The 22,872-nt window shown below is 40.3% G+C and overlaps 1 protein-coding gene and 1 long non-coding RNA gene across 3 annotated transcripts in view; both read left to right on the forward strand.

The window, feature by feature from the left end:
• The window catches only part of LOC118124080 (junction plakoglobin), a 107,153-nt gene that overhangs the window by 42,545 nt on the left and 41,736 nt on the right, over nt 1-22,872 (forward strand). For both annotated transcript variants that reach the window (XM_047343878.1, XM_035181880.2), the window contains exons 2-3: nt 16,028-16,082; nt 16,558-16,791. In XM_047343878.1, the coding sequence (XP_047199834.1) occupies nt 16,067-16,082; nt 16,558-16,791 (250 nt within the window). In that variant the 5' untranslated portion in view covers nt 16,028-16,066. The remainder of the gene's footprint in view (nt 1-16,027; nt 16,083-16,557; nt 16,792-22,872) is intronic.
• Nucleotides 18,371-19,525, forward strand: LOC118124081. Its single transcript, XR_004698661.2, has 2 exons — nt 18,371-19,145; nt 19,280-19,525. It is a non-coding gene; the product is annotated as an uncharacterized LOC118124081 (long non-coding RNA).

Raw genomic sequence — 22,872 nt, forward strand, 5'->3', positions numbered from 1 at the left:
TACATAGCAGTCTTAATATGATGACCCGATAATGTTAGCAATCTTCATCATTTTGATTTTGAGCTTTTACATGCTACCATGTGCTGCTTTGCATGAAAATACAGCATAGCCCCTCAGCATTTCTGAATGGGAAAAATTTAAAACAACAAAGGAAGCTTGCTAACACATAAAGACAAGAAGGTAACAAAAGTCATTTTTATGGGGGGGGCTGGTATATATGGTATTCTTACATCAAGGCAAACAAATCATCACTCTTCATTCTGAAACTAATCAGAGGCAAGATGGGGCACGAAAGGTTCAGCCATTCTAAAATAAGCTTCTCCAAAAGAACATTTGTTTTAACGTCAGTACATAAATTACCTTTTATAAGCTATCCTTGTCATTTTATCGGTATAAGGAGGATGTTTCTGTCATAGTGTATGAATTTGGACCCTGGTACATGGTACTGGAACATTTAACAAGTTTATTATGATTGACAAGAGAGAACCCTGAGAGTTGAGTCCAACAGAGTGAGGGTGGAGAGGCGGCAGAAAGCGCTGCGGGTACGAGTGATGTATGATAGAGAATGTAATGCACTTAAATGCTCTGTACAAGCGTGTGTGTGAATGTGTAAATGGTTAAACTGCACTTTGAGTGGTCATCAAGACTGGAAAAGAGCTTTATACAGACCATTTAGAATAGAAGGCCTTTATTGTCATTGCACAGCTACACAGAATTCTGCGTGTCTCTCTGAGTGTTGCATTTAATATACAAACACTGCAACAGTATCTTCAAACAGACTTGGCACATATGCATTGCATATAAAGTCTACAAATGAAAAAACAAAACAGGGATTGATATAAACGATAAATGCACACACATATATATGAAGATGTTACTTGGTTTTATGATCAATAACTTGCACTGAGACAAAGATATTCACAGTATTTTTGCACTATCCCAGAGAAGAGTGACCGTCACAAAGATCGATGTATCCGTTAGGGAATGCACCATATGGATTTTTCCGGCCGATACCGATAATTTCATGCTTCACATGGTCGATATGATACCGATACATATAATAATTTCACGTTTCTTAAAAAGAAGTTCATAGCCTGTAGTTTGTGCACACCTGAGGGTAAAATTGCAAAATATAGTAAGCAAATATGGATGAATTAATATTCCATTGTTCACACAACTAAAACCGTTCTGACTCAGAGCTACGTTTAGTTTTTTAGTGAAGTACATCAGAAAACTTCAAACAACTTTAGGTGGAGGAGGAACATTTCTCCTTCAAAAGAATTTCAATTAAATATTTTGACTTAAAATACAAATTCAGACAAAATACTGAGTTGCAAAGCTAGTCGCCAGCAGCTTTATGTTTAAGAGTTTGTAAGTTTATGTTTTCACCTGCTTAATTTAATAAAGATGCTGAAAAGCACCAGTAGCATCTCTGGCTGTGTGTGGGACCCCGGTGACATGGTCTATTGCCACAGTGTCGCCCAATGTGGGACTCCACACAGCCAGAGACGTGGACCGGCAAGTGGAGATGGTGCTGGTACGGTTGGCGGAGGACTTCGTAGCCCCGTACTGGGAGCAGGCAGCGGAGAGCAGGCGGTGGTTGGAGGCTCTCCAGAGGCAGGCGGAGAGGAAGACGGGGCTGAGGGAGCATCTGCTGGCCCGGTCGGGGCCCGCTCCCACCTGCTGCACTGACACTCGCTTTGGCCTTTTTTCCCTCTCTAACGCTGGATGCAAGCGCCTCGTATTCTCGCCATACATCATCGTTGCAATGACGGACTCTAGGATGACTTATGAGATTGGTAGTTAAAAAAATTTTGGGGCAAATTGCTATACTATAGTTGCTCTCAGAAAGTGTGAAAAAACATCCACAATGGCGATGCAGTTTTCAGTTCCGACCTAAACACATCACCCTGGTATGGACAGGCACAGATGTATGACATCATGAGCGCGACCAGGCTCGCTGTGTTTATCGGACGTTTTATCTGTAAGGCTTTCTGATTTGGATAAATAAATAATAATATAAAATTCCAATTATCGCGCTGATAATATATCGGACCGATATATATCTTGCATCCCTAGTATCAGTACTTTCACACACTCACATGCATGAACAGTATATACACACAAATAACCACTTGACAAGTGTACACTAGCGTTTGTGCATGCTCCTTTCAAAAGCAAACCCATTTGGCTCTGCAGATGATTCACACAGAGACAACAACAAACATAAGGTGTTGTGGGTCATCACAATCGAGCTGACAGGGTCCATGTGTCAAGTCACATCTCTCACACTGCTCTGTGTGTGTGTTTGTGTGTGTGGAGAGGCAAAGAAGAACAGAGAGGCATATTGACCTTGAAGAAAACAAAAAGCAGAAATAGGCTTTGTTAGTCTTTTGTTGAATTAAATTGTTCATGTATGACTAATAAACATGAATTCTAAAGCCTGTCTTCAGACACAAGGAAGAAAATGTGTATTGTAGGATCCAAGCATTGACATTCCCTGTTACATCTGCACTTGATGACCCGGAGTTTTCCAGAGGACAGAACGTCTCTCACTCACTCACTCACCACACAACACACAACACACACACACTTTGTGTTCGAGAAATATAAGATACCAGAAATAGGTCACACTGGGGAAGAATCATTAATTTTATGTAGATGTAACTCATGTCATTTCACATATCGTAATATAATATATCATAATCAAAACAACATTTACAAATTGTTACCATGTGTGCTGCACAGAGGCTGTACTGTATTATATCCTCTAGGATGTAGGTATTCCCACTATAGACACAACCTTAAGCTTATGTAGATTGAATCATCATGATGACATCAATATGAAATGGTATTATGCGAATATGAAAAGAGTTAGCATTGCAGGATTGGGGCAGAGTACACGCAGGGTAGGCGTCACCCTTCTGATGCTTTTCATTTCACACTGAATTGCGATGTTTTCATAATAAAGCACTTTACTGCAAAATAACAAAAGAGACGGCCCCTAATAGTAATGGTGTTTTTCAGAAACACTATTTGGAATTCAGCATTTCTATGCTGCAGTGACGGCAACAGTTTTTCTGTGCGTCTGTGTTGTGTGAATGAATCCCTGTTTGAAAGAGGATTGATTATCCACAGATTAGCATCCCACTGCAGTATTTTCTGAGAGGAGTTTGATGTTGGAGGTGGTGAGGTAGAGATTCACATCAGTGCTGGGGGTTAGATAAAAGCACAGATTGAGGTAGGGCACTCAGATTAGTGATTAGCTGGTGTGTGTGTGCAAGACAGAAATAGTCAAGGTTTGTCTGGGAAATGGGAAAACCAATCAAAGAGCCTCTGTAACGAAGGGAACGTCCTTACTAGTAGCTTGAGGCGGATGCCTTGTTGCACAATTGGGGTTTTGTACTAATTGCACTTTAACAAATATTTTAACTGCACATAAATACGACACTTCACACTTTCATAACAGCATTGGCACTTTATTAGCAGGATTTGCACAGAACATTTTGCACATTGCATATTTGCACACTTCTCTATCAAGTCATTATTTATTGCTTGTGACTTGCTGTGCAGAGGTTTGACCAGTGATCGAGCTGTCGTCCTGCAGGTGCCTCGCTGGCCGAGCAGCTCCTCTCACAGCAGCGTTTCAGCGCCAGGCAGCAAATCAAACAAGTGAGGAATCAGAAAGGACGATCAAATTTATCACTGCTTACAATATAGCAAGAGGAGTTGGCCTTCACTAAATTCAAATCACTGATAATACTAAAAAGAACGGGTTAAATGTCAAACCGACCTACGCCAACGACACAGCCAGTTCATCGGAGTGATCGCTGACTCATCAAACAAAAAAGAGACGTCTCTCAAGATTGCAGATTCCATGTACATTTCATTTATGATTGATGGAGACACAGACATTTCACCGAAAGAGTGTGAAATCGTCTACTGCCGCATCCTTTAGCTGGAGTTACATTTGTTTGGTTTATCTATTCATTTGAGTTTTTCAAGCACTTAAAAACCAGCACTTTAAGTTTGTTTTATCATCAACATTTTTTGTTGAGTGCGCTGTGATTAAAATTAAAAAATGTTCTATACCTTTACTCCTGCTTACAATAGTTTACCTAATTAGATATGGATTTACCAATGTAATATTGGGTGCACCTAAAATATGTGGTGGTGCACCAAAAAAAAAAGTCAGGCTCACCAGTGCAACCAAGGAAAAAGTCAGTCTGGAGCCCTGATATATGCAGAATTGATGAACAAAGTTAAATGTGTGTGCATCTGTGTAAATGTGTGCTACATATGTCATTCAAGTGTGGTTAAAGTTGGTGTATATTTATTGTATTTTAATGCGGGGATATAATTTTTGGGTGAATTAACTGCAGTAGTGTATACCTATTGTAAATATGATGTTTCCAGTGCTTTATAAAATTGTGTCTAAAAATCTAGCAGATACTAAGAATTAATGACCACCTGGTAATGGTAACTTCCAATTAGGTTAACCAGTGGCACAGTATTTAAGGCACCACTTTACCATCATTAGTGAGGCTGCTTGGATCACCTTTGGTTGCTGTCATTTTTGTCCGTGCTGCCACAAAATATACATGTTCACGTTGATTGGTACAACTTCCCATTGTTTCTTGCTCATTTCCTACTGCATTATCCAGCCGCTAATAGTCATTCTAACAGCCTCCTCTTGAATTTTCAACAAGCTGGATTTCCGATGGAAGCAAGCCGTGAGGCGAAGCTTTAAAAAGCAGGCCCAGCAGGTGTCACTTTAACACTCCCCATAACACAACGCTGCTCCATGGTTTGTCATGGGGGCCCAGCAGGCCTGAAGGCAAGACTGCTGAATGGGCTCTGTTACCAAGGCACACTTCATCCACATTAACACACTGTGGTTTTAAAAGGCCTTACTTTTGCCACAGTAATGCCTGTTACCAGTATTCTTGTGGAAAGAGATTTTAGAAATGCTGGCCCCTTTTTAGTTTCAGTACTTGGGTGTTAAAAGGACAGCCTTTAAAAGTACATAGCAGACAGTGAAAGACAAGGGTCAACCAAAGAGATTTATAATGTCAGGACTGCATAATGATAAAGTAGCTGTCTTCATCAGAATGTGACGTCCAGCATGCCCTTTGGTTTACAGGTATATGTGGCAGAAAACTAAAGGTGCATAAGTGCCTTGTTTTGAGTATCGATGTAGAGGAGCAATTCAAAAATGAAATGATCCGTATATCTTTTACGATAAAGGTTCCTTTGCATTTTGTCTTCAAGGAAAGAATGAGGAGTTCAGACACCTGGAAGGAGCTGGGAGTAGAATTGCTTTTACGTCCATTTGATAGGAGCTTTGGCGTCCTATTAGGATGCCTTCCTCCTGAGGTTTGCTGAGCATTTTCAACTGGCAAGAGGACCCAGAATATTATTAATCAATCACAATTTGTCTCAGAGGGCTTAACAAGGTGCAACATCCTTTGCAAGAGAGAGTCGGGAAAAACTAACAAAAAAACACAGATTAACAGGAGGAACAAATGAACATGGGGAGGAGGAAGAGGTCACTTTGGAATACTTCTTACTTTTACAGTTGCTATGATCCTAGTAAACTCTGCATTATAACATTTGTGTTGTGTTCTGGGGAAGTTTTTGGGATAAATAGTTGTTCACAACATTATTTAGGTTCTCATTAAAATGTTTAACAGGCATTTTGTAGTTGACAATTCCAAAAATGAATTGGATACTATGGTAGGAATGAATGAATGAATGAATGAATGAATGAATGAGATGAAGCTGTAATAGAACAGAACAGCTCCCACATTGAGTAGGTACTTGGCGACTGGGGAGAGAAAAAACTCACTTTTAACAGGAAGACACCTGCAGCAGAGCCGGATCCAGTGTGGGCATGTATTACACAGCTTTGGGAGGGGCCTAGCAAACAATGGCATCTGCGATGGGATGTGGTTGATACAACCTCTAAAGGTGAAATGATGTGGTTCCTCAACAAAAAAGTTTTTATTCTTGTTAATATGTGACTTTATCCTAATTTATTTTCCCTCTAAATTTACTTATTTAAATCAAGTTTTTAAAATTATTTACACAACCAATGGCCCAGAAAATGTACATGCAGGACAATTTGAAGACCTTCAACATACATACTATGGAAATCTGATTCCAAATCCCACATCCATCCTTTAGAAGTTCACTCCTCTTTGAGAATGTTCTTCTTTGTGAAAAGATGGATGGTCAGTAACTGCATTGGGCGAACACCTTTTTAAAGGCAGTTGTCTCTTGTGTTGAGACTAAAGTCCTGATGTTCAAGATTGTTGAGTTCTATGAAAACAACATGGGCAGCAGTGTCAACAAGCAACGTGACATCATGGGCAGTGAATGGCATCAGATAATAGTGTTGTTAGATACTTCCAAAACACAGAGTGCCTGAAAAGGTGCAACTAATTTATTGTTCCCATTTGTGCCAAATGTGTGGACAGCAATACAGGCCACTGTAATTATTAAATTATATAGAGAGAAAGACTTGTTTTTATTTTATGGCTGCTGAAGATGCTGGAGAGGCCTGTAAACCTCTGATCTACTGGCCAAGTGGGAGAGTTGGGAAACATGTTGCGTGGAACCTGCTCCATAATTTCCCCCATAGTGACAATGATACACCATCAAAAGACAGACACAGCCCACAGGAAGTAGAGCAGCTTTGAGTGGTCATAAAGACTAGAAATGCTCTATATTAATACAGACCATTTACACACACATAATGTGAGAAGGAACAATTTACAATTAGACATCTCACATTCTCTCTGTGTGGTTTATATTCTAACCAGAGCTTTTTCAACCTCTAACCAAAAGGTTAGTTTCTGATCCCCCCATACCTCCAGTCCACATGTTGTGTGGCCTTGTGTCTCTGTGTACATGCTTTTCTATGCTGAATAAACTGATTTTGGTAAAAGTGGACATTACAATGTTGACTGAGGCGTAGCTGAGAAATGGCACAGCCAGATGCTGTGGACATTAGGGGTCATTCTTGTCTCTAAGTCACATAGCCACAAAACAAACTGCAATGGGAGGTAATGGAAACGTAGGGGCAGAGAGACACAGAGCAGTTTCATTCCATTAGTTGCTGTTGCTGCTCTGATGCCCTAAGCTCAGGTGCTTAACTTTAGTGAAAAGGCTGAACTACCAGCTGCTGCCACCCAGTCCCCGTCTGACAGCCCTGTCTGGGGCCGTCAAGGAGGATCAGGATTTTATTCCTGAACTACGACTAATATCCTCACTTTTTATTTCTCTCTTCTCACCATTTCACATTCAAAGTTCCGTTTCAATAAAATGTTCCATTGCTGCACTCAGGTGATAGATTAGTTTTCCACTTTTAAATTCCAGCTAACGACGTACCTTTATCCAAAATACACTAGACCCTTAACTAATGATAACATTGTTGGTACAATTTTGTATGTTAATCAGTCTTGTGTGTAAAGTCTGAGCTTTAACATGGAGGCTGTTTCAGGAGGCTGCTCTGCAGGTGGACTGTATTGTACATTTGTGGGTGAAGGAATTAAGTTTTTTCTGGTTGATGTCTTGTAAATATGGGATGCATCAGGGAGACCAGGCCAATGCGCAGTACAGAAAGTTGACAATTTAACAGTTGTATTTCCATCACCAAGTCTCAGCTGTCGTTGCAAAAAGAAGAATTATAATCTACCCATGTCACAGTGGCCACATGCCATAATTCTTCATGTGGAGCCACTCTATTGGACAAATATCTAAACCTGGCTCTTCTTGCCATCTGTCGCCAAGAAAGTCAGAGTGCCTGCTCGGAAAGATATTATGTTCTTCAGTTATCAATCCAACTTCCCAACTCCTATATATAGATATATCAAATGTATGGTAAATAACAGGTATAAATAATTAATTTCTCATAATCAAAGACAAGGTGTAATGTGAATACAAATCTCAAACTTTTGATTGTTAAGTAAGATCTATAGCTAAGAAGCACCCTTATGATTTCAACATGGCCTTACAGACTCAATGAGGAATTTGTGTTTAAATCTTGTTCTGACCTTATAAATCTGTTTTTGAATGCTCTTGTCTTGCAGATGAACTAGTTTTGTCATTAATAAAGTGCCTCATATCTCCAAATCCAGCATGTTATTATGGTAACACTGTGGAAACATCCTTGGTTGTCATGCTTCTGATGACACAGCACAAGTACGCAGTCTGATGGGAGCAATGCTACCATCTTAGCTCAGAGGAAAGCCGAACTCTTGAACCCGCATCAAGTTAGGTATGACCCTTAGTCATACTGTACCCAGAATCCGATTCAGGTCAGGCCAAGGCACCTTCAGTTAGAATGGTCCTGTTTTCTGGAACAAGCTGCCTGTTGACCTGAGGTCCCTCACCACAGTGTCAACTTTCAAGATCAAACTTAAAAACATTTCTGTTCTCTCAGACCTTTGCCTGACTTTCTGTCCATTTGTGATGCATGTTTCCTGTTCAGCTGCTGTGTAATTGTGAGTTAAGACTGTGTGAGTTGTGAGTGTTATGTTGTATGTCTAATTAGTTCATGAATGTGTGATGCATTTGTTGTTCGCTTTATTGTATACTATTTTTGTATTCGCTATAGTATACACTTTTACATCTGCTTTTTTATATACATTTATTTATTTAGTTTTAATGTAAAATGCTAAATGGTTTGTATTTATATAGCCCTTTTCTAGTCTTGATGACCCCTCAAAATACTTTAAATCACAGATTTTTGCCATTCCCCCATTCACACACACATTCATACAGTGCAGCTATGGGCAGCACGTTTTCTATGCGGGGAAATTCGGGGGTTCAGTATCTGTATAAGGACACTTCAGCATGCAGATGGGGAAGACAGGGATCGAACCTCAGAATCGTCTGGTTGGAGGACGACCACTCTACTCCCCTAATGTATTCTCTCAATGTGAAGCACATCGAGTTTCTTTTGAATGAAATGTGCTATATAAATACAATTACCATTGCAGTCTTCCTCAGGTTCCCATCACTGTTAAACTAACAATACCAAACCAGAGAGGCTAGCCACAGCTTAGAGGACTTTCTTCAGGTAGGATTACTTCAAACAGGAACATTTTTATATGTAAGAAAAAAACTGCTGCACCTCCCTCCCCTTCCTCCTCCACAATGAGAAGATGTGCTTCCTGTTGGAGAGTTTTCACCACTGATTTTGTTAGTGATGCTTAGATTTGAAACTGTGTGAGTGGGTTCATAGTATGTTGAGGTCTTTTAGTACCCTCATCAACTGACCAGTTTTCTACACTTATTTCATATGATGAAACTTGTGTTTACTGATGAAGATGTGCTTGAAAGCTTAGAAGAAATTAGGATCATTTTGTCACATGGCCTTACCCCAAGCTCAAGAATAACCTTTTATACAATGAAATACTCTAATTTGTAACAATATTACAATGACATATAATATGAAATTCCTGTACAGCCAAGTATAATTATGTAAAAGAAACAGATTTATGCATTCAAAATTTAAGATCATCTCATATTTATACCTATTTTCTTCTAATATTTAAGGGCCAGATTATCACATCATCTTTCTCAGCCTGTGTATGTGCATCAAGAAGGAACTACCTACACTAACCACTCAGCAAGAACCAGTGTAACCTGGTAATTATATTATAATATATTATATATTTCAGTAAAAAAGTGCTCATTTATTTGAAGTTTATTTAAATTTGTTTGGTTTCATTTGTATATCGCCAAATCACAAATAGAACAAGAATGAGGGATTAAGCCACATAGAACACACACACATTAGTTGCTGCACATCACTTCTGAGGGGACATTGCATAGACTTTAATGAATTTCCTTGACTTAGCGTAACCCTACTATAACACATAACACATACCCTTAACCGATCCTATCCCTGACTTTTCCCTAACCCGAAACTTAACCCTGACTTTAACCACTCACACAAACATCTGTTTACCCAATTGCAAAGACAGCTTTTGCCCCAACAAGGCATCTTTTATTGAATAGCATTTAGTTTGTCCACAAATGCAGCGTATCACACACACAGACCCACATACAGCTTACAGGATGTTTTTTTTCACTTTCACCTGCCTTCTGTCCGCTCTGTCTCTTACTTAACCTGTTTCATTCATCTTCCTTCCGACATCAACATCATCATTATCATCATCATCTGTTCTCTGACTATTGCCGGTTTCCGTTCGTCCATCTCCCTTCCTTTCTTCTTCTTGCATTCTCCTTTTCCTCAGCTCAAAGTTCTTTCCTTCATAGACTTAATGTTGCTGTATAAACAGCAATGGGGGAATGCTCCAGCATCCCGTGAGAAAACTTTCCATGACATTTAAACTCCTCATACATCCTACAGAGTCTGTTCAGTTTTAATTAGGCAGGGACTCCAACAAACATATGGAGGCACAGACCAATTTACACCTCACTGACAGGCTGCTCAAGAGGCCAAGCAGCCCACTGTCCTACGGAGCTGGCTGGTGAAAAGAAGGCAGGTGCTTGGAGCACCACATTGAAGGTTTTGTGAACACATGTGGAATCAAACGGATTATGGCTGTGAAGCTGAACCTTTACCGGGATCTGTTCTCCAGAGAAGACAGGTTTTACAGTTTTAACAGATATATGAAGGGGAGTAGGGAAAATGATATTATGTTATTTGACTTAGGTTCCTTGTTTACAAGAGCATATCAGTTGTTAAGCAGATATGCAGTGTACTGACTAATAAGTGCTGTTTGGCCATGTGTCTCTGTTTTGCACCTTTTCTTCCATGACCACTTCTCTGTGCTATTCCTCAGAGGGACTAACAGTGAAACCACATCAATTTAGTGCAAAATACGTGAACAGCATCCAATCTAGTCAACTGACAGCTGTAGCACACATCCAATGTACCATACTGACAGATGTAGTAGTCAAGGTACAGAGATTGTGTTAAAATCCTCTGTGGTACTAACATGTTATAATACCAACAGTGTGTGACATTTAAAGTAAATAAGGACTACATTTGCTTTGTATCATATAACGTTCAGATAGTCTTCAACCTGAGCAAACCCTGTCTTTGCCACAACATCATGGTGGTTCACTTCAACCTCCAGTGAAATTGCACAGTATGGTAACATCACGGTACGTTAGTTAAACAACATACCAAGAAGAAGCAACCAAACACAACAGGCTTTTCAGCACCATATAAATACTGACTATCACCTCAGTTTGTATTGCTAGGTGCAGACTTCTGTAGGAAGTGCAGGTGTGTCTGTGTATTTCAAAGCTAGAAACCCAGTGAGGTAACCTTTACTTGACACAAATCACATTTTACAGATTTACAAAAAAAGTACCTCTGACCTGTGTGTTCCACAACTGGCTGTGTTTATATGTGGGCGACCTGCAATACTGTTGCTGCACTTATTGACTTTATCTGGTTGGACAAGGGAGCCTGCATATTGTGACTGGGTCTTAGTATAGGGAGATTCGATAAGTTGCACTGGTGTTGTCTGTAAATATGCTGTCTAAAGTGATTTGCGATGTCCTCACGGAAAACACCCCAGTGTGCTGGCTGATGGTGGGACGGACAGACGGAGAGAGATGAAGGCAACTAGGCTACTTTTTAAGAGCTGCGACTAGGCTAAGGATACTTGAAGTATAAGAAGTTATCCATTGCTAGTGGAGCAATTTAAATGAAGTTGTGGTCGTCTGGCAGTCAGTGTCCCTCACAGGATTTAGAAATATGTCAAAACATTTTATCATGATGAATGTTTATGAGTCGATAATGATGAATTTGTAATGAATTGCACACATTTAGACAACATACATGATAGAAATTAATATGTTGCATGAGATCAAGCATAAATCATTAGTATGAATTCTGCTGTTAAAATCCCACATTTTTGCTTGTAGTATTTGCCCCATCTGTATCTTTTCCATTAACAAATCTTAAGTGTGTATACTGTGTCTATAAATGGGGAGAGGAAGCACTTGTTTGTAACTATCTGACTTGATTTAGATTTTCTTAAGAGTGCGGTCACATGTGCTCTAAGTCGCTAGTGGTAAAGATGTGTACCATGTGACTGCCCAGGTTCAATTCTGGCTGGGAGCTTGTTAGAGTTTATATGACTCTGTCTCTCCTCATACTACATGTGTGTATCTATAATGAAAGTTGTCCATGAAGTTCCAGAAATGAAATGTGAACCAGACCATGTCCTGATGTGCTCTGCTCTGATGGAGCCAATTTGAATGGAGCCATTCAGATTTCTGTTCTGTTCTACATTTACACTTGTATTGCCATTTTTCCTGGTCCATTTGAAATATTCAGATACAGAGAGGGCATAGGAACAGGGGTTAATGTGTCACTGCAGTTGGACAGTAGTTACAAAACAAAACAGGAGCAATCAATGAATCAACATCAGCATCAACATGTCAGTGAGAAGTGCTCTGTTTAACAGGAGCCAGGTGAGAACAATAGTTTCAGGAAGAAGACAATTCACATGATATACGGGGTGACTTAGATGTCTGCAGGTTGACTACTATCAGCAGCTAGTAGCCCCATGGCAGATAGAATGAAGGAATTTCCATAATGATTTGTTTTTCGTGCATGTGCACATACAGCGCGATACAGAGAATTCCCTGAACAGAACAGTGGTCTTGGAGCATACCGTAACAATGTAATTTAGAATTTAAACAGGTTTTGTCTTTCACAGACAACCCATGGAACCAGCACAAAAATGAAAATGTTAAAAGACTCTCGATAAAAGTTTGATAAAAATGCATAAAATGTTCTTGCAGACACCAAACGATTTTAGCTTCCTATATGTCTGTACGATTTTTACATCTTTGCCGTGTAATCTATAATTAATTCTTTAGTTTTCGTGACCTTCAGATCAAAGAAGTTGTCCCCACACCCTTTGATGAATGCAGGTAACGCACAGCCTGAGGTAAATCATGTTCAACATCCCTCAAAAATATGCATGAATATAAACTATACACTGGGCTTAACCTTCTTGATTTAGTGTAGGGTAATATCATGTGTGGAATGAAATGGATTATGGCTGTAAAGCTGGACCTTTCCTGGGGCCTCTTCTCCAGAGAAGACAGTTTTCACAGTTTAAATAGATATATGAAGCATTCTGGTGCTCTCTGACACCTCTGGGGCAGCCTTGGCTCAGGAAGAAGAGCGGGTCGTCCTTGGGCAACTGAAACCCATATTGCCCCTGTGTCGAGAGTGTGTAAGTGATGTGCATTGTAGATGGTCTGTATTCATATAGCGCTTTTCTTGTCTTGACGACCACTCAACGTACTTTACAGAACAGTTTTTGTCATTCATTATGTGCAGCACTGTTTCTATGAGAATGGCCCAGTCATCGCAGGCAATTTGAGGTTCAGTACCACTGTGGTTAGAGGACGACCTGCTCTACCCCCTGAGCCACAGCCGTCCCAATGTAAAATTGTGAATGATGGTGACTGGACTGGCTGAAGTGAGGACTTACTGGTGTGCGGAGTGTGGCTGGAGAGGCAGGCAGGCAGGCAGATGTCTGGCTGATAAGGAGAGCAGGAGAAACAGTAATAGTTCAAAGTAGAGCAGAAGCACTTTGTGGCTTTAACATTCAGGATCTGACAATAGGTGATGGTAGGGCCAGAGTTAAATTGACCATACTGTGGCCAAATCCAACTTCTTTGGATTTGTAAATTGTACTGCACAGAATACTGCGCTTGGGTAGAATTAAGATTCCATTGCCTTTCTTCAGGTAAGACTTTAATGCTGCAATACTCTTTGGAAAGTGAGAAAATGTACAGAATAAAGCTGCTAACCGTGCATGTAAGCTAGCTCTGGGTCATTTCAATACATTTTAAATAAAGGTCAGAACTAGAGTGCTCTTCAAATTTTAGTTGGGGCTTGTTTCGACCACAGAGAAGCAAATAACAACTTGACCGCAGTTAAAAACAGTGGGTGCTTCGGTCAGTAGGCTGAAACACATGCAGGTCAAGTGAATTAAATGTCACATGAGCGACAAGAGACAGCCAATGGGGAGGCAGATCTGAGTGGTAACTGATGACTTGACTGGTCAGAGTTGTTTACACAAAACGAATCGCTACACACTAGCACATTTTTTTAACAGTTACCAATATGATATATGCAGACACCTATTGATACACAACTCTCCACTCACATCTTTTAATCGCTCGATAATGGCCCCAAAGTCAACGCTCAATAAAAATAGGGGACACATCACAGGATTCCATGTAATTTAATGAGCTGTGTTGATCAGGCAACTTCTGTGCAGGAAGTGTTGCATATTATTAACTGTAGTTAAACGCTGAACAAAAGGACAGCAGAGAGAGAGAGAACCTCAGAGTAGCAGAGTGGTATGGTATCACGGTACAGTTCAAATGTATTTTATGCTTCTTAAGTCGTTTTGTTTCCTACCACCACCACCACCACAAAATCAACACTGATCACCACATCATGACTGATTCTTCTCCTAAATGGGTCAAGTCTTTCTTCACATATGCACATTCATTTATTTACTCGGCCCCTCCTGACGGCGCTCTCTCTCTTCCCCTCTCTCTGACTCTCATGCTGACACGCACCCACACAGTGTCATTGGACACATCCGTAAACTCAGACTGAGTAAAAACATCATTAGGTCTCCACCCACACAAAGTCCCTGTTTATTTGCACACAGAGCAGTGAAGGCCTCATTGCTCTTCCATAATTGCATTCGCTGATACAGGTGTTGCGACCCTGCGCATTTAGCAAACCACATACACACACATGCACGCACTAGTATGAATATATCGTCAATAACAATGGTTGTTGTTGAAAATGTTAGCATATTGCTCATTGTTGTCTCTATATGCGAACCCTTAGAATGACAACTTGTCCAGTTTGTACCTTTTATGTGTAGTGGTGCCCTATACATTACATTCTGAGTTAGAGCTGTTATTTCAGTAAGTTTAAGTGATAGTTGTGTGGGATGTTTGTTGTATTATCTCGTATGAATTAACACACATATAAAACACACACACACACACACACACACACACACACACACACACACACACACACACATGCACACTGAACCTTAACCATCACAACTAAATGCCTAACCCTAACCTAATTCTAATTCTAACCCTAACCATAAACTAAGTCTTATCCCTCAAACAGCCGATTGAATTTGTGAGGACCAGCCAAAATGTCCTCACAATGGTGATATTGAAACAAAATTGTCCCTCATAACTATAGACAGACACTCACACTCACACACACACACAGACACACACACCTCCTCTTTTTCTGAGTGTTAGTGTGAATTCCCAGAGGGCAGTGAGTTCTGTGAAGAGCTTTTGGCAGGGAAGATGGGATGCTTTGACCTATCATGTGGCCTTGGCTCCTGGGACTTAGATAAGTGTGCTCTCTCGAGTTGTCTGTGCTTCACATCACTGACATTCGCAACTTGCAGCTGCTGCTCAGGCACTTTTTGGTGTCGTGAAAAAAACATTATTCCCAATGCAGAAACCGTAGCGAGGATGTTCTTATCAAACATTTTTAAGTTTATGAGGGTCTTTACATGTTATACCCTGCTAACTGTACAGGGATTACTGACAAAAATAACACTTTAAAATACCACAAAGATCACTAAACGACTTCATTATTAATTGTTTATAATCAGTCATTTGAATGATTATCTTAATTACTGCAGTAGTAACACTGCAACTGACATCACTGACCGGAACATACTGACTGGACATGTTGGCTGTAATATACAGTATGAATTCCCATACTTCTCAATCGTAAAGTACTGCTGGACCCATATGAGGCATAGTACATACATACAGGATCAGTTATATGAGAATAACTTTACATGAGTAAAATAAAAAGGCTTAAAATACTTTCCATGAGTACAGATCAGCTGATGGCCCTGATCAAAGCCTTAATCCTCCTGAAATTATTAAACTAAATCTTGAGTGCAATCATGTTTGCAGAGTTAAGGATTCCTCTCTCTCTCTACAGGTCAAAAGTCTGTGAAGGAAGTGGTACCAGTGGACAGAGATGATGTCCATGCAAAGTGAGTGCTGTGTTGCATTATTTGTTACCTACTTTAAACATTTCTGACACATGAACACATATGTTAATGACAGATCAATGGCAGAATAAGCCCCCTACTTCGTTAACTTAGCTTTTTATTATTAAAATTAAGTAGCAGAATTATTAGTACAAGCAATATAATAATCAGTTGTAGTGCAGACTGTGAGAGTATTAGTACTAGTACTGACGCAGTAGGAATAGTTACAAGTACAAATAGAAATTGTAGATTAAGATGTAGCGGTAGCTGTAGCAGTAGTACTACTACTCAGTAGAAGCAGTACATGCAGATGTGCAGTATGAGCACTACCAGTACAATTAGCAGTAGAAGTTGTAGAGGTAGGACTGGCAGCATTGCTACAAACTCTGATCAGTCATAGTGTGAGTTGCAGCAGTGACAGTAGTAGTGGTTCTCGTATCACCAGTGTTTGACATCAGCCCTGTGGTGTTCTCTGCAGTGAGTGAGGCGGACAGTATGGTGAAGGTGGCCGAGTGGCAGCAGACATACTACGCCTCAGACTCTGGCATCCAATCAGGAGCCACCACAGTACGGGATGATGAGAGCAGCACAGAGTACAGTGGCAGTAAGAAGTATCGCGGCAGTACAACAACCAGCACAACCACTGCCCCCACCGCTGCCTCTGCTGGAGGAGGAGGGGACACAGCAGCTAGTGGCCTAGAGAGCCCTTCAGGTGAGACGTTCCACCAAAAGTCTTTTAGTTTGTATTATTTTATGTGTCAGTCCTTGCCACTGTCTTTCTCTTTACTGGTGCCCGGGTTAGCAGAACCAGACTCAGAGTTGGCAACCATCTGCCTGGATAGGTTGGGGTGAGAGGAGAGATGGGTGTGAATGGGGGAGGGTGTAGGAGAAGAGAGGGAGACCAGGAAGAGTGGTGTAACTCTTTGTATATCCAACACACACGATTAATCTAGAAAGTACTGAATGGATTTGGATGAATCTGATATTGATTTGATCAAATTGTTAAAAACGTGTTGGTAGTGCAGCTTTAAGGGTGTGATACAAATATTAGTAATTAACACAGTGGTAATGTAAAGCTAGTTCTGCATGGTTTGTTTTCCTCCTGCAGTGCAAACCCTTTACTGCTACTACTACTCTTATAGGTCTTCACTATGAAATCAGTTTCCACAGTGCCTGATAATCCATCACAGTAAATATGAAGACTCTTTGTGTTTTATGCTCATTTTACTCTGTCATGCTCTGCTTTCTCTTAGTCACCTGACAGGAAGAGATCTTCACAGACATGTTCCCTTCAAACTTTATTTTGACAGAGTGGTGCTAATGATAATTGGACAACAGCATCCCACATCTTAGGTGGCACTAGTTAGCTCCCAAAGCTCTCTTTATATACAAAGGGTTTAAGTCTAACTCTTGCAGGGTGTTGAATTTCTTGATTATCAACCAAACCCACAACAAGACAAGAAACAACAATAAATGCACCCTAGTAACAAGTAATGTGTCTATATGTCAAAGCCTTGCCATAAATTATTAGAATCCCCCCCGCCGCACTGAGTGACATACACACAAAAAATCTACAGAGCACCAGATGAGGATAAATAGTTCCTGCAAATGCATTAGAGCCAGAGACTAATGCATTGTTTGTTTTGGATTTTTCATTGGATTTCTGTGACAAAAATATCATGATTATTGTTAGGCCAGGCCATTTACGCTCCCTTGCATCCCTGTAGCCCTAAGGGTCTGGTTAACATACAAAACATTTCACAGTCTTCCTATGCCAGTAAATGTTCTCATGCATGTTCTGTGCGGCCCAAAATGTCAGCCGCACTCACCGTGTTTCATCTGCTCATTTGTGCAGGCACCAAGTGAATTAACCCACTGTGTGCATGTTTTTTTTATTTGTATTGGTTTGGGGGGAGAACAAACTGAAGCCAGACTCAACAAAGACAACACAACACACAATTTGTGAATCCTGTTTCCTTCATTGAGCTGCTGAACAATGCTAAGCCTGCCACAAAAATGTAGCCTCTTGGTCCTCATTCACTAATATGTGCGCAGAAATGTTCTTACTCTCCACATAAAATAACTTTCATGACACATGTGCACCAGACAATGTTGTTCTCACCACCATGCCTATGTTTGTGAATCAGAATCATTTTAAATGAACAGGTGCATGTCCGCTCTCTGCTATTAGCATACTGCCTATTTCTCCATATAAGCACATGGGTTTGGTGTCTCATGAAGGGAGCGATGTGCTGAACGGAGAAATTGTAGATATAAGCGATGGCCCCAAAAGGAAAAAACTGAAGAATTTCACAAAAGAAGTGTCACGACTCTAGACATTAACTCTGAGACCAAGAGTTTTTGGATTTACGTTTTTTTGTTTTTGGACTCTTTGTTTATCGACTTTTTCTGTGTCTTCTTGTGTTTAGGTTTGTGTCCAATTGTTTCAATCTACTAAATTTCTACTCCTTGCGTGTCTCTGCCTTAACTTCCTGTCTTTGTCCTGTCTCCTGCCCCTGTTATTGCTCCTTTCACCTGTGATCAATCAACCCTGCTTCCCCTGTGTATATAAGTCTCTGTGCCTCCCTTTGTCAGTTCGTCGTCTTTCACCCTCTCGTCATTCTTTCTAAGAACCTTAGCCTTAATTAAAGGACACTGTTATTCTACCTGGCATCTGCATTTTTGGGTCCACCTGCTCTCTACATCGTGACAAGCAGGAATTCAAATAATTGTGTTGGAGGTGGAAGCCAGAAAAATCCCACGTTTTGTAGCGTGTCCTCCGGAGTGTTGATGTTTTGGAGCCTGGGCTGGAATAACTGAGGCACTGAATGCTGTGTCCCCTGAGGTTCGGTCAGTGGCACAAGTAAAAAAAAAGGATTTGACATCAAAGTTGATGCTAAAATACGATCGCAGAACAGAAGAAAAATAAGGAACCAGGAGGAGGACAAGGAACATCAGATCTGACAGGATGAGAGGCTGCAGCTATTATTGGACAGTCATCATTAAGTGGAATTTGTTCAAGGAATGAGGGATGAGATGACATCCACCAAGAACCGTCACCCAGAGGTATTTTATTTCATAATTGTTTAGAAGATATTTGCAATTTCTTGTCTTTTGTAACTAACAAATACAATTAAATCAGAACAAAGCATTGCTGCTTGTAACAGTTAATTAATTGAGCTAAACAATATCATTTATAGGCATGGATGACGCAGGAGCAGAGGCTGACGCGCAGAAGACCTCTCACTCCCAGTTGCTAGCGCCAAACGACCTCTCACTCCCCAGGCCTCCTTCCTGGAGTCTCGTCAGCATGCCTGTGTCCTAACCGATGAGATTGTACAAAATCAGCTGGCTCTCCTGGATGCAGTGAAGGAAACTACGACAGGAATAGAAAACATTACTGAAACAGTTGATGGATGTCCTTGCAAATAAATAAGTGCACTGAATATGTGTGTGTGTGTGTGTGTGGGCATTGGCTTCAGACAAATTAGGATTAACTAATAAGGAAAAGTGAATTATTTCAGAACTTTGTTCTGTATACATTTTCAATAAAAAAATAAGGCATTTTCATGCTACCAATTAATCAGTTAAAATGAGCTACAGATGCATAATATCATGGCACTAGAAATTGTTGGGAGTGAACGATCAATTATAGGCCAATAAACAATTTAACAAAAGCCCAAACTAACATTCCAATATGAACATTCTTATATACTCTATTCTAAACTAACTATCTTAAATGGTAAAGTTGAAAATTTGTATTATGACAACAAATGATGAGGATGAAAGTGTGTAACTTTCATGGTTAATACATTTGGTCAATGCATTAGTAAATTAAATTGTCTATTAAAGCCTTTTTTATCTTAATAATTGAAATGTTTATATTATATGCATTAAGTTTAAAGGGGATGTGTTTTTTAGGAAAACTGGGCCTTCATTTGTGCGTACGCACTTTTCTGAGGAAGTTCGAAATTTGTTTGTACTCTGCAAAAAATGTTTGGTAAGAACATGGTGATAAATCCCAGATTCGTGCGTCAAACGTTCGTAGGCATGGTTTCAGCACAGATTTGTGCGTATGCACTGTTTCTGAATGAGGCCCATTGTGTCTAAGTGACTGTGGCAACTTTCATGCCATTTAAATTTTTCAAGGAGATGTTTTAGGTCTCATGCCCCCGTCGTTGTCCACAGTACCTGTGTGCCGACACTTTGAAACAGCAAACAGGTGAGGCAATAACGGACATTACTTACACCACATCCAGTTAGTCACCTCTGTTTCTCATAAGAGCGGGAGACGCTCCGGCTGTAAGTTCGTCCTCATCACTTGCCGGCTGCTGAATCTGTAAATCGGGTCGTTCCGAAACAAGCTCCTTTATCCTCTTTTTCTTTTAAAAGGGTGTTTTTGTAAAGAAAATACCAGATTGGCCCCAGTTCCACTTGAAGTCACCATATGTTTGCCGGTCAGCTCGCAGCAAAAGTAACTCAGTGACGGCGGATGTTCCTGGGACGGCTTCGAAGGTCGACAAATCACATTAGATAAAAAAAAAATGTAAATCAAAGCTATTTGCTGTGAATAAAAGTGGGAGTGTCCGGGGTGCAGAGAGCTGCTTCCTGTGGAAAATCTGCAACAACCGATTAAAGTTCAGCCTCAGGTCCCGTGGTTGCCAAAAGTTAAAGGGACCCACATTCACTTCAATTTGGCCGGCACTCCACACCAGGAAGTATATGTACTTAAACAGAAATTAACCAAATACAATTTGAAAACAACTTATATTGAATGTTCACAGGCGCTTACGGTCTACCAGGAGCATCGTACGAGTAAACGATTATTACATAATAAAATTATGTTTAACATTTTTATACAGGGTTTTTGTCTCAGGATGTTGGAGCGGTAGGTGCCCCAGTGCCCCGTATTGACCAGCTGCCATAGGTATGCTGTACATATCTATTTTGGAGTGTCTAAAGCCTGACTGGCTGATGCTAAAATAATGATGAGTGTGTCGGATCAATTTCTTGTGAATTATCAGAATCAACCTGTGAGGTGAGCTGAAAAGGGAATAAGAGGGTTTAGTATCTACCCACAGGGAGACATGATGTAGTTCTGTCCTGTTTCACACCTACTGTAAATGAAGTTGAATCCAAGAAGCTTGTTATAATACTTCAAACTGACATGAAGTCTGAGGATTAAAGGAGCTACAGGTCCTGTTGTTACATTGGCCTTTCAAAGGTTATGTATACAAGTGACACAAGTGACTGCACATTATTATGAGTATGAAAGTGGGTTGGATGCAGGTTGTTCTCCTTGTTCTCACAGCGGCTCATATGACACTGTGTGTCTCGTATTACTCACAATAACACAAACCACTGTTTCCTCAGGACTTAAATATATTCCATTATAATAAACAGAAGCTCTAACATGCTAATTTCTGACTCATTCAATTTGAGGAATCATCAAGTTGGAAAAAGGTTCTTATTGATTTCTTTAATCGGCTTCTACACATCAATGAGTTTCCCCTGAGGGCCGAGGATTCGACTCCTGCAAAGCCAAAGCATGTCAATGAAACTGATCTGAGTGGGGGGGAAATGCCACATTGTTATAAATTGCAGAAAGAAAAACCAGGAGTTTGTTATAGATTAGTTAGTAATAAGCTGAACTCTTCCAACAGCCCATCTTTGGAAGGATGGGGACATTACACCTGAAGAAGCATGTAATGAATGGGTGTGATCTTCACAGCTGCCTCTCAGTGCTCCATTAGGAGGAAGGTTTGACTCAGACATGACTTGTGATTGTTGTTGTGTTTCTCTTAAATTTCTTGATGTTACTTTCACAAAAATACACAACTGACATGAAATGGAATGGAATAACAGCTGTGAACATGTTTTCAAATTATTCACTGAGCCAAATATTCAAACTCAGCAGAGGGCCTCACTACAGTTCCTCTCATGTGGAGCCATGACTTTGTTCTCGATAACAACAATGTGCCTGTGCTTGGTTTTGCTGATCATTTCGCTCTCTGTGTCAGGGTTTGGTTGAGCAGGTGGACCCAAGATGCAGAGGCAGAGGTTTAAACAAAAAGTGTCCTTTTAATGGAAAAATGTCTAACAGAGAGAACTCAAAAAGTCTACACTGGAAAAACAAAGAGCACACAGGGGAAAACACTAGGAACTTACAAGAGACAGATATGATGCAGAGGACGACAAGCACAAGAGACGAGGCATTAAAGAATCGACAAGGACAAGGGGAAGCACAGACACTCATAAACACAGGGAAGACAGGGGGAATTGAACACAGGTGGAACACATGAGGACTGGTGCAGACAATCCCAAGGGCGGGAAACAGGACAAAGACAGGAAGTGAAGATAGAAAACACACAAGGAGCAGAAACTACAAAATAAAACAGGAAACAGAACACAGGGAGGGCAAAACATGAGACACAGGAACAGGTCATATACAAACATAAACACAGGGATATACATGAAACACAAGGAGGTAATAATCAAACTGAAAACACTCTTCATAAAGAGGTGAAAATAAACAGTCTGAAGACAAAACCATGACACTCTGCATGATATGGTATAGACATATCAAATTTTTGTGGTGTGTCTTTGAGCCCAGGGCGGCTGAATAGTCACTGTGTGGAAGCTTGGGGCTCTTTACACACGTGCAAATATTGGTAATTAGTGATTATATTCATAGTTAGATTATTTTTAATGCTTCATCAACTAGTTATAAGTAATTTGTTTCGAAAAACTTTCCAGATTGTAGGAAACCTTCTACCAGTTTCTGATTATCTTC

The sequence above is a fragment of the Hippoglossus stenolepis genome, chromosome 16 (genome assembly GCF_022539355.2).
Source record: "Hippoglossus stenolepis isolate QCI-W04-F060 chromosome 16, HSTE1.2, whole genome shotgun sequence".
Lineage (NCBI taxonomy): Eukaryota > Metazoa > Chordata > Actinopteri > Pleuronectiformes > Pleuronectidae > Hippoglossus > Hippoglossus stenolepis.